This window comes from Lepisma saccharinum, chromosome 13 (genome assembly GCF_977018435.1).
Source record: "Lepisma saccharinum chromosome 13, izLepSacc3.1, whole genome shotgun sequence".
NCBI lineage: Eukaryota > Metazoa > Arthropoda > Insecta > Zygentoma > Lepismatidae > Lepisma > Lepisma saccharinum.
The window spans coordinates 669597-682176 of NC_139241.1; the positions used below are offsets into that span (position 1 = coordinate 669597).

General features: G+C 37.5%; 1 protein-coding gene across 1 annotated transcript in view; it reads left to right on the forward strand.

Moving 5' to 3' along the window:
* Window positions 1–12129, forward strand: part of LOC145997130 (SCY1-like protein 2) — a 57932-nt gene extending 45803 nt beyond the window's left edge. The window contains exons 13-14 of the mRNA XM_083133761.1: window positions 4069–4299; window positions 10163–12129. Coding sequence (XP_082989887.1) covers window positions 4069–4299; window positions 10163–10781 — 850 coding nt within the window. The 3' untranslated portion in view covers window positions 10782–12129. The remainder of the gene's footprint in view (window positions 1–4068; window positions 4300–10162) is intronic.
* The last annotated feature ends 451 nt before the right edge of the window (window positions 12130–12580 follow it).

Here is a 12580-nt window from a genome sequence, read left to right on the forward strand (position 1 = left end):
TACACAGTGGAACCTCGATTTTATGTGGGGGGGAGACCAATGTGAAAGAATTTAAAAATGCAGGAAAGTGTAAAATCCGGTAAAATTTTATTACATTTTCCTTTGTTGGGACCATGAAGATTGATTGGATAATGAGGAAAAATGTAAAATCGGGGTTCCACTCTCCCTAGTGAAAAAACAGGCACCTGCAAACACCTGAAATTGACCCACTATTTTGCAGTATAAAATACAATGTTAGAAATCACATGGTCTGGAGAGAAAAGCGCACATTGCATGTACATGTGGATGAATATATGTAACAACACACGTCAAAGATATTTTGCATACGAAAAACAAATACATACAGGCATATTGCAGGTGAATTGCTGTTGTGCAACTGTAATACATTTAAGATTGTGCATATGAAGAAACATGTGTTTTACAGGCAGCTATAATTTGTCAGAGACATGTTAAACACATAAAGTTGGATACTTACATGTGATGTTCAGGCAAATTTGTTTATTCCCCATTTCCATTGAAAACTTGATCTGCTGCCAACTGCCATACTTTACCTTACACACTTCTTTGTTGACAACACAGATAGTTTCTAGTTTTTAATTTGTGACATATTCACATAAGCCAATCCATGCAGGACATTTCAGAACGTAAGAAAACTTAAGAATACAGACAAACACAACTTCCAAGCCGAACAAACTCGCACAAGACAGGTTATGCACTGTTGCTAAACCACGTAAAATGCAAAAGAGCTACTTTTAAGGTTTACAGTCATCCACAGCAATTTCAGTCCAGGACTCAATGTGCTTGGCTACCTGTAACTAATTAGGTGGGTAGTTAAATAATATTAAAAAGGGAAGTCGTGAACTGAGGCCGTGGGATCAAAATTAAACTTACCCCAACCCAATCATTACAAAAGTCGTTTTGTTTGAAGCTAATGATGTGTTTTTTACACAGTCGCCTCAGTCTCATAAGAGAACCACAAATCGGGACAACCCAGTTGATTAACTAAAGAAAATACCAACAGTATTAATGCGGGAAGATACTAGTTTCTCAAAAAGGCACTTTAATCTGGAAGAGAAGTTGAATATTCGTTCCTTGTCCAAATGTGTACATTCCAAATTAAGTGACTTACAACTAACGCAATCAGTAACCAACTTGGTTCATTTATTGTCAAATGTTTTAACTGCCTAATCACAATGAAAGATTGATGGTTAATAATTGTATGTAATGGACTCGACAATTCTAATTATCCAAGTTTAAATCAAGAGAATAGTTTCTAGGACAAATAGATAACAACAATTTGTGATTTGCAACACGTGGTCAAGTTTTATTATAATAGTCCCGCAACGGTGAATGACTATTATTTCCCAACAACAAGTACAATAATATAACAACAATTATAAGACGAACCAGCGTCTATTTAGTAATTCAATCTTCCACAAAAATATAACGATTGCTTGAGTAATCTCATAAAATTACGTCAATGTGAAATGACATCAAGGCATTCCATATTAAACCTCTCTATAATTTGACAATAAATTAGATTAGTTACGATTTTTATAAAAAAATCTTACTTCTTTTATACTGTGAAGATCTAAACATGAATTTTTGGCCTTTAATCAACATTATACAAATCTTAATTCTTTGGTGCTCTTGCAAGGTATTTCAGAGGTACATTGTGTATCTATTTCTTCCAACATAACCACGTGAACGTACGTATGTGCATTTAAATTCCTTTTACAGACTCGTAGCGAACATGTTTTCTTCATAATTATGATGTGTAACACTACGATAATACCATACGCATGCAGTTCGCCAAATTATGCAAAAAGTGGACTAAGGGGAGCAAAACGTTGCATCTCGTCACTCTGGGTCAATCGCAACGATGTTCATCTTGACAGTTGCGAAGAGTAAAATTCAACACTTTCATTCGTAGTACTTGCAATAATTCATGATAATTCATACGTGCAAATATTCATTATAGCTATGCACGTTCCACAATAACACTTCGTTATTCACTACAAGCAATAACATAAAAGTACGTACCTCAGTGACACGTTGATCCACAATGGTTCCTTGTACAATCGTAACTGCAAAACTGAACCTTCTCCTCAATGCGTTGTCTTGGTCAAATGCATTCCTTCATAAAACAACGTCCATAGGTTGCCATAGCGAAGAATGGGGAAATACTTCAATCTTCATCTTCCATTTAACGAACTTTGTGATCACTCCAACGTCGACATTTCAACAGGCGTTCATACGACGTAACTTCCAGGCGATAGCTTCTTTCCTTCCCTCAAACTACATCGATTACACTTGTCTCATACCTTTATAACTCCGTGAAAGCAGAAATAAAAAATGGGCCACATTCAAACACTTCATATGGTGTCAATGTAATGTAGATTCCTTCTCACTGCAGCAACACACACACGTATTCCTCGCAATACTGTCTCGTGAAAACTTGGCGTACAAAGTTATTCCTTCTTAACGCTGTCAAACAATTCACGAAGTTCGTTATAGAAAATAGTTACTTTTCAAAGGAACTTCTTCGAGGTCAAACGAAGATGAGGGGGAACCAACGCATCTTGTGTTCTGAGCTGTGTGTTCTTCCGAAAACTGAGTCTATGCGTAATCACAGAAACAAGTAATGAAGCTGAGAGCCTCTGGCGGCGATTCAGACAACTAGAATCTTAAACAATAGGTTGATGCAATGCGTACTGAAGCAAATGAGGAAAACTGTGAGGTTTTTCACGCGGTAATATAATTTAATGCTTTTACTATTAATATGCGTAGAAAAATGTCACATACCGAAGGGACAAAGGAACAATAGATTAAAAGACATCCCTCTGCTGCTGCTTAAAAAGTGAGCAAGTTACTTATACATAATTTGCTTCTGCTAACCCAGTGGTAAAAATATGTAGCATAAAATAATGTAAAAACATATAAGCCTATTTCAAGCTGAAACAATGGGATGTGTATTAATTGGTTATCATCACGGTAACATTTTTTTTCTTGTCAACTGAAAAGCTTTGTGGGGTATTTCACAATTTTACATTTCAAGTAGGATGATAAAAGACTAGGTCTGGCTTTAGAAAATCAAGTTGATACAGTGATTATCACATGAAAGAAGTAACCTCTTCTGTCAAATTAACCCTACCCAATTTCGGTGTGTGAAATTAGTTCCAGTTGAAACCCCATTCATATTGGCTGAAGTGAGTGTATCATGCATATCATGTTTAGCCAAATTATATCAATAGATATCACTTTAACCCTTAACCAGGCAACCAGTGTCTTATCAGATACTGTTGCTTACATTTTTTGTCACATACTCCAAATGATACTTCCTGCGAACATGATATTTTTTTCTCTCTTTTTTTTCATTTCACAACATTTGACTATGTTTGATAAAGAAGCTCAGGCGTAAAAAAATATTTTCCATTTCACTTACGTAAAAGGGCAAGCAGTGTGTCAGACACAGTGTACAAACAAAAGTTGTAATATTACTTGAAAATGTATTAACAAATGTTTAATAAAAAATAAAGTATTTAATAAGACATCACATAAATTTATTATTAATGCTAAAATAGAAAACATGAAAAATATATGAGCAAATAAAACAATTTCCTCACACTACCTTCCGGCCTAACAATGTTTCATATACTATGCTGCAAAAATGTAATTACGATGATGATGATTAATGCAAGAATTATGGACACAACAATGATGATTGGTTAAATATCATGTTACTCGCTTCTTTCCACAATGATGAAACATAAAAACTTCGCATTAGAAGCACAAGATCCATTTAAAACAATGCAGTGTCTGACAGACACTGCTTGCCCGGACACGTTACAAAAATTGCTTGCCCAGATAAGGGTTAATGAAGATCAACGTCTCCATTTCCTTGTCCCATTTATCATTGTTATATAATAAATTTTGAATTTTTCTATTTATTTTGACATACATATCATCCTTGTCCGGTCATACCAGTATTCCATCATTAACCAAGAACTGCTATTGACTAGCTAACGTTGCCCAGTCTTCAATACACACCCTATGTCTACATTTCAGGTCAGCCCTTCAGATGACGCTGTCGGCCCCTGCTAATCCAAAGCAGCTGGTAGCAGCTCCAGAGGCTCAGTCAGAGTTGGACCAGATGTTCTCCGGCCTAGGGCTGGGCAACTTCATTGACAAGAAACCCTCAAGCTACGCCGAACCTTCCGTGCCTTCGTCCCAAGGGACTGCCATGGTGAACGGCAGCGCAAAGACAGGGGGCTCCTTGAGCCTCGAAGAGAAGCAGAGGTAAGTGTTATTTTGTACTTGTTTCAAGTTTCCACTAACAGTGTTTCAACATAATTATCTTTTTCCTCTCTTTTTTAGTAGGCATGAACTGATATGAAATTGGTAGAGATAAATTTGCCAGTACCACAAATTAATATTATACTGAACTCATATAATATAGCATCACCGTTTACACCTAACAACATGACATCCAGTTGACCAAGGTAATTTTCCTTTCGTTCACTTATCTGATCACAAAAGGATCTCCATGCAAAGCAGGGCTGCCACTGATCTAGAAGTCCTGGAAAAGCCAAGGGAATTTATCACCAACCTCCATGGCGGAGTGGTTTGTACTGTGCTCTATGACACCAGAGGTCCCGGGTTCAAATCCCGGCATGGGTGTTCTTTGTGAGTGTCCTTTCACCAATTTCATCATATCATCACTCATCCTCACGATTAGCCAAAAATAGCAAAACCAAAATAAACCAAATCAATCTAGGAAATTTACCCTTTTGGGGTGAGAGGGGCTCATACCAATGCATTATCTCAGCCCTTGTCTGTTGATGTAACACTTGTTGTCCATTTATCTGTAGAGTATCTAAGTAATCGCCATGTATTGATGTGTTTGTGGAACAAACATATCAGTGGATAGGTTTATCAAGAATATGTACGAGTGTCATCCAAAAAAAGGAATGTTTTGGTGTAAATCACAAACAACAAATGATGTTTGCACAAAAATTATGGTACGGAAACAACATACCTTAGTCTCCTTTTGCACATGTTCGCCTTACCCATTCAAGCCCTTTTCATAGCATGATACCAGTTTGTTGTTACTGTTATTGTACTTGGTTGCTGCCAACGTATTCAACCATGTAGTGACAGTGTCTGAGTTCACCAGTTGTGCAAAGTGTTTTCTGGAAAGATAAAACATTCGACTGTAGTGCACAGCACACTCCACCTATGCTCCCTCAGTTTGTGCCAAGCAGCGAGATGGTGCAGACATGTGTACATATGTACGGTATTGTGAAATGTCGTTCGGCCTGAATTGCTTCAACGATCTTTTTCTTTAAGGCCTATGCCACAAGCATGGGTCAACCGGAATGTTCGCTGTCATACTCACTTGTTCTTCCTGCATTAAACCTGACATGCCACTTTCTCACAGATGCTCGCCATTTCCGGACACTTCCGTTATTTGCTTATGAATTTCACTGGCACAAACTTTTTTTTACATTCAGAAACCTTATCAGATTTGGCAGAATTCTCAATTTTATCACACATGTTCAGGCCTCACAGCTCGATACCGTGCATGTACACATCTGCACCATCTTGCTCTGTGGCTCGAACTAATGGGATGAAGGTGTGCTATGGTCGAATGTTTCTCCTTTCCGGAAAGCACTTTGCCACGGCCGGTGAACTCAAAGACTCTGTCACTACATGGTTGAATTCATTGGCAGCAACAGAGTACTATGATGCACATATGCATGGCTAGAATAATTTCGAACATAGCACAGCATGAAAAATGAATCTGTTGCCATTCAATATTGTTTTACTGCCACAAATAGTTGCACGAGGTAATGAAAGTAATTTATGCTTCAATAATTTATAATTTGGTCAGTTTTCAACTGTGCAACAGTTTACACCTTCACATAGATTGGCTTCTGAGATGTTGACAGGTCATTTGAAGTAATTTATGTTGCAACATGTGACTATTTGGCAAGTCCTTGTTTTTGTATCTCTGTTAGTTTACGAGATCCTGATAGTTGATGTGGAGGAATGGACAGACATGTTGAGGTGGCCACAGCATAAGGATGAATTTTTTTAGCTATACTGGCTAGTACCCTACAAATAGGGACCTTGAGTTTGCTATGTTTTTCCTAATCTCAAAATTTACATTTGAATTTCAGAACACTTTTCTGTCAAATGTATCTGAAAATATACCTTCATTGGGTTGTTTTTTTAGGGCCTCCCCGATGACGCAAGCGTCTTCTCCTTGTAATCAAGGGGTCCCGGGTTCGATACCCGGTGGAGGCACAAGTGGTTTGGATCCCACTTTAAACTGTAGGTCCAGTCCCAATTAGCCTTACTGTGCATAAAGTGGACTTAAAACAACAAATCAAATCAAATCATTGTAGTTTTAAAGTAATATTTTAAATTGTTTCGTCAAATATCTTATACCTCTTCATGGCAATTACATATGTTGGAAATGATTTTTGAGGAAGTTATTTTTCACTATTGCTAATGCAACTAATACTGATGTGATGGCAGGGTTCGCCCGATCTCCTTTCAAAACTCCACCACTTTGCTTTGTGATGTAAAAAGTTCAGATGACAGAAGGTGTAGCTGTCGGAATTATTTCATGTTAACGTGCTGCATGATTTTCTTTTGGATAATATTTTGGAAAGCATGCACGTAATATATGCATAAATATGGTACTATGACAGTATTATCATGAGCTTCGACTCTTATAGGGTATTATCTCGCAAGCAGAATGGATAAAACAAAAATTTTGCATCCAACGAATATATGTACCTTATGCTCAGAGAATTCACGACAGATGGAGTGTAAGAGCTGAACACAGTCGTCTCTGCTTTCTTTAATATGTGAAAGTCGCTAGTTGGCATTGGCTTTTCTACATGAAAAACAAAGTTCTGAAGTTGCGACTTAAATATCTCAATTGAATAATAAAAATAATTTCATTATTGATTCAACATCATTGTTAAATGTTTCGGACCTAAATTTAATAATTCCTACATTTTTCAAAATATATACATGTCCACGTATACGCTACGGGACAATTTGTGTAAATTTGAGTTGACTGGATTCCGCAAATTGTACACGACATATCCTGTAAAAGAATCTTCAGCGCATTACATTTTTATGCTTTTTTGGAAGGTGATCGTTAAAAAATACTAATGATCAAAGAATACAAAGGGATCCTTAACACACCTACCAAGGTCATATGCATTCAGTGGAATGCAAGTTATACAGTTGACAAAATTGTTGTACAAAAGGGAAGAAAGAACTGGTGGTTCCCGGGAAAAAGATGGAGCACCGTATTGTATGTGTATAGCGTGAAGAGCAGGAAATCCTTTTGTATTAGCATTCATGTGACATATGGATATTTATGGTGGATAGTCCTTCAACCATGAAGCCATTTAGAAGAGTTTAACGTACGTGTGAGTAATGGTATGTGAGCTAGACGACTGGAAATACATGATGCAGAGGTATGAAAGTCTCTGTTCCTCAAGTTTCCACCATGCCATGGAGGTAAGCTGGATTTTATCTTAAACTGTCGCATGAGCTCATGATAACATACACGTTTGATAGATCTATCTTATTTGCGAAAACTACTTAAAGCTAGCAAGCGAGTGCACCGTATGTTGCGAGAAAGTTCAGGAAACGCTCAATCTAAACAACGTGGTACGAATGCGATGTCTGGTGGTGCCATTACTGTGAAAATTTGATTTTCATATAATATGGACGTGAATCTAGTCCAGAACACAAAGCAAAGTTGGAAATAAGCATAATTCTTAATGAGCATAACTTACGTCCCAGTTTTGAAGCATGGGAGTGTGTATATTTTAAATTCCAACTTGCATCAAGGTCACATACCCTTATATGGGAATGCTCATAGACGTAAGGACAATACGTGCACAAGTGTTTCTTCGGTTGCATAGATATGTGTTATTGAAGATGATTTACTATGATTTGGTCGTGTTATAAAACCGCCACATGTTACATATATATTTTGAACTGAAAAGACTTATCTAGTATTTATTCTGGTGGCACCATATGAACATTACGAACATATCACCGTAAGTTTTTTACCTTTTCTATCCTCAACCTGAATCCTCAACTTACGATTTAACAACGCAGTACCATGTTTGGCACCTAAAGTTTTTTATTTTATTACCTGATGAAGGAAGTAGTACAGACTTCCAAAATGTCATTCTGAAACATTTCTACTCACTCACGTAAGTTATTTATATAATTTTATTCATATGAACATTGTAGCTTTAACATCTACCTCCATTTCGTGAATCAACGTGTTTGAGTTTGCGGAGGTGTTGTAATAAAAATATTTACTCTGGTGATAATAGCCAAGTTGGTACTCACGTAATTTGAGATATCAGCTATTATTAGCAAGATGAGATAGATTTCATTTTTTTTTTTTTTATGTAAACATAATACAAGAAAGCTCACACTGCACGATGGTGGCAGGATTGTAATTTGTTTATCATAATAAAGGTGTTTCATTAGTATCTGTGAGTACCATTTCACCTCATGAATGTATGCAAAGTTGCTCAGTATAATGTTCCATGTATCAGTGTATTAATTATTGGATTTTTTGTTCAGGAGGGGGAATTCTGGGGGTGTACTGGTTATGATAAGTCCCGTTGTGAAGTTTATAGAACAAGGTTCCTGTGCAACGTAAGGACAAAAAGGGGACATCGAAATATCCTTGACCTACTCTTGTTCTCATATTAAGTCGATACTTTTGAAGCATTTGTTGCATTAAAATCAGCACAAGATAAGTCAATAAATCCAGATCTTCTATTTACCATGTATTTATGAAGGGTTCATCATGGGAAACAAGAATATGGTGAAATTCTGAAATTTGCACAATATATGAGGTTCGACCACTACTACAGGAAAATCTAACAAGTTATTTTGTGTGTGGTCATTTGCACACTGAAGTAGAATTTAATTGATAGTTGGCATTGGAAATTGCATATTCAAATTTGGATTTTGGGGTGTAAGGGGTGATCTTCCACTTAATACACCCAACTGTCAACCTCACTTCCACTTAGTACACCCTGGACTGCATTTTGTAGACAAACGAGGCTCTGGCGACAGGCCCTACGGCCAGTATAATTCTGTGTGTTGCCCTGTTTTTTTGTCCGTATGTGTGCTGAATGCCCGTTTACAGCCTCAGCTTTTAACGGAAGTCAGAATATTTTAAGATTTTAGTTAAGCAACGTTACAGTTGTTATTTGTAACAGTAAGGGGCTGCACTCCGTATATTGTGATGGGTGCAAAATAGCCTAAGTGCTGACACACCCAAAGCTTTGAAATCCAATTCAAAAATTCAAATTTGGATATATTTTTTTTAAATTACATTTTACATTTTGATATAATTATTTGTATTACTTTTGTTAGTAAATTCCTCTTCTGCACCCCTTTCGCTTTTGATGTTATGGGTGGGACACGCAAAAGGCCATTCGGAAAGTAAGATTTTAAGTTGGTATTTTTGGGACATCCTCACCTCACCTCACTACATTTTATTTTTTAAGCCTAAAACACAAGAATAATGGATTTTCACATAATTTATAATTTTTTAAGTATGAAATGTGTTGAAATTCGTAAAGTTAGCCACAATTCACATTCACGTTATTTTGCAATTTTGGTAAAGGTATAGTCCCTGTGCATAAAGCACCGTGCCATGAAGGCACATTCAGGGGATGTGGGGGAAGGGCCCACACATTCTCGATCTCGGCAATTTTGGAGGTGATGTGATCAGCACCATGCTCCAGCTACTTCTACCACCTAGGTTGATTTGAGGCTGGATGAGCCCCAAAACCACTTTATGCAGGGACAAGGCTGGAAAAATTCCGACCTTAGAACACCCATACTTGGATGCCCACATGGCAGTCAGATGCTCTACTGACTAGACCAGCGTGGCTCTATGTCTCTAGTGATTACATTAAATTTATACTTTCTGATAGCCCTAATGTTACAGTATTAACAGAAATTTATCCCATGCAATTTTCTCAAGGATCAAGAAGAATTTTTCTTTGGTAACAATGCTTTAAATTAAAAAGAAGAAAGTGAAAGGAGACATTGTTGTGAATGTTGAAGTGATGCTCTCATTTTCCATTTGAAGGTTGGCGAAGGAGCAGGAAGTCCAGCAGAGACTTAAATCTCAGCCCTCGCTCGTCCCTTCGGCCAGCCTCGCCCCGGCACCCAAACCCCAAGTGAAGGACCTGACGGCTTCCCTTCTGGAGAGCAACCTCAACCAGATGAAGTACAACAAGCCGATCGACGTGCCAACCGGAGGACAGCAGTTCGTGGGAAACTCCATGTTCCCAAATCCCGTGCCTTCGGTCAGCCCGTCGGTTCCTTTATCCGTTCCGGCGATGGCACAAGGTTCCGCGGTGTCGCCGGGGTTTGGGGCATTTCAGAGTTCGATGCCGGTCCAATGGCAGAATCCTCAAATGATTGGGAGCGGCCAACCTGCCAGGGTCGGCATAATGGGCAGTACACAGCCCGTCGGCATGGGCCCCGTGGGTGCAAGTCAGACGATGGGAATGAACCTCGCTCCCCAGAATTTCTCTTCCCTAGATTCGCTTCTTCCCTCGCAGCCTAAAGTTCCGATGAACCAGATGCCTATTTCACAGATGCCTCTTCATCCGATGAACACGAGAACTATGACGACTCCTCAGTTTCAGCAGCCGACCACAAAGCCCCTCTCTTCTAATGAAATTAATGATTTTCTAAGCTAGTTTCTCCTGTTAATTAGATGAAGAAAATATTATATAAATTTTGTACATATTTGTAAATATTCATGTCAGGTATATGGATCGTAACATTCCTTGTACTGGTGGTATCTCAAAGTAAATCGCGTTGTTGTTCTTAGTTCATAGCAAGTATGAAGTTTTCAAATATTTTATCTTCCGTAAGACCTTGGTTATCTGATGGGCTTAATTTATGCATCATTGCGTTAATGAAATCAAGTGTAAGAAATATGTACAGGGCATTCCAGTGTTACCGGTGAGAGACACAGACAACGTTTTTGTCATTAAAGTAACTATTCTACTCATAGTTAAGCAACAGTTTCTTTGCAATGAATCATGAAACTTAACACTGTTGATTAAGCATAATTACCCTTAAAATACTTTCCCAAATTTGTAGCTGCAAGTGAACAATTTTGTGACAGGTAGGGCAGACAAAACACTGCCTCTTCACTTGATAAGGAATTTATTTTAATTTCTGTGAATTGTGAAATTATGAAAATACATTATTTAAGACAAAGAAAGAAGGTAATTGACGTTTGAATATTCTAGTGGAGTTGAGGGGGAGATGTAATAGTTAAAGGAAAAATTAATTGTTTTTGGTGTTTTCGGTGGGACACAATACAAAACAAAAGTAAATCAAAAAGTTAAATGAACAATATGTAAAATGCTTTCTACCTTAATCATGTATAATAATTGCATTTTTATCCAAATGACAATTGTAGATTGTTGACCCACTTGATAGATAAAGTTGCTGCATTGCATTTAATTTAAAAAATTGAGACTTTGACATGGAATGCCCCGTTCACAAAGTCAAATGTGGATTCATGTACGATAACTGCATTCTTTTTGTACACTCTTTCTCTTCTTATATTTGTACTTACATTTTTTTATGGTTCTGAATAATTATTTGTTGTAATACTCAGTGGGGAGTACAAGTTGCAGTTTCCTGAAGACGTATTGTGAAGTTCATTCACCAATGATGATTGCATCTACCGGGTGGCCAGAATTAAAGATACCCAACTCTGAGCCCTCTGTAGCCTGTTTGAGGCATCGTACAACTCTGAAATTTGGTGAATCCAAAGGATGGCGATAAAAAGAAAAAAATAGTCCAATTTTCCACCACCAGGTTGAAATGTGGCACTGTACTTCCATGATGGGTTGTAATAATGATGTAAACTGCTCCAATTGGTTATGGATTTGCCTTTACCTTGCAATCTTGCAATAAACGAGAGATTATTTTCTCGCAACTTCCAGCCACTAACAAATGTATTTCTAATTAATAACTCAGCTAAATCACTTAATGTGATTACCTGTACAACCCATCATGAAAGTACAGCGCTACAGAGGGCTCTGAGTTGGGTAACTTTAATGCTGGCCACCCGGTATATATTTATATTATATCATTAAAGCTTGCCCTCACCCAGCTAGATTGTATTTCAAAATGGAAACGTTTTATGTCGTCTCTTGTCAACAGAAATGTTTTTTCTCCCTGACATCAAAATCCAGATGTGGTCCCTTGGTATGTGGAATTTTGCTAGTATGTATTTTGTACAATTATTATCAGAAATTGAAATACTTTGCAACCAAAACCACTCCATCAAGATGGTCTTCTTAAGACTTGGCTGGAACTTTGGCTGATGCGAGGGTATTTTTTTTTCTTTGAAATTTTCGTGTCCCTTTGAAAAACCGCTATAATATTCCGAAATGCGAAAAATGACATCTGCTTAGAATTCCTTCTAGAACAATCATGTGAATCTTCATATGGTTTGCTTTCACTCTTGTCTACA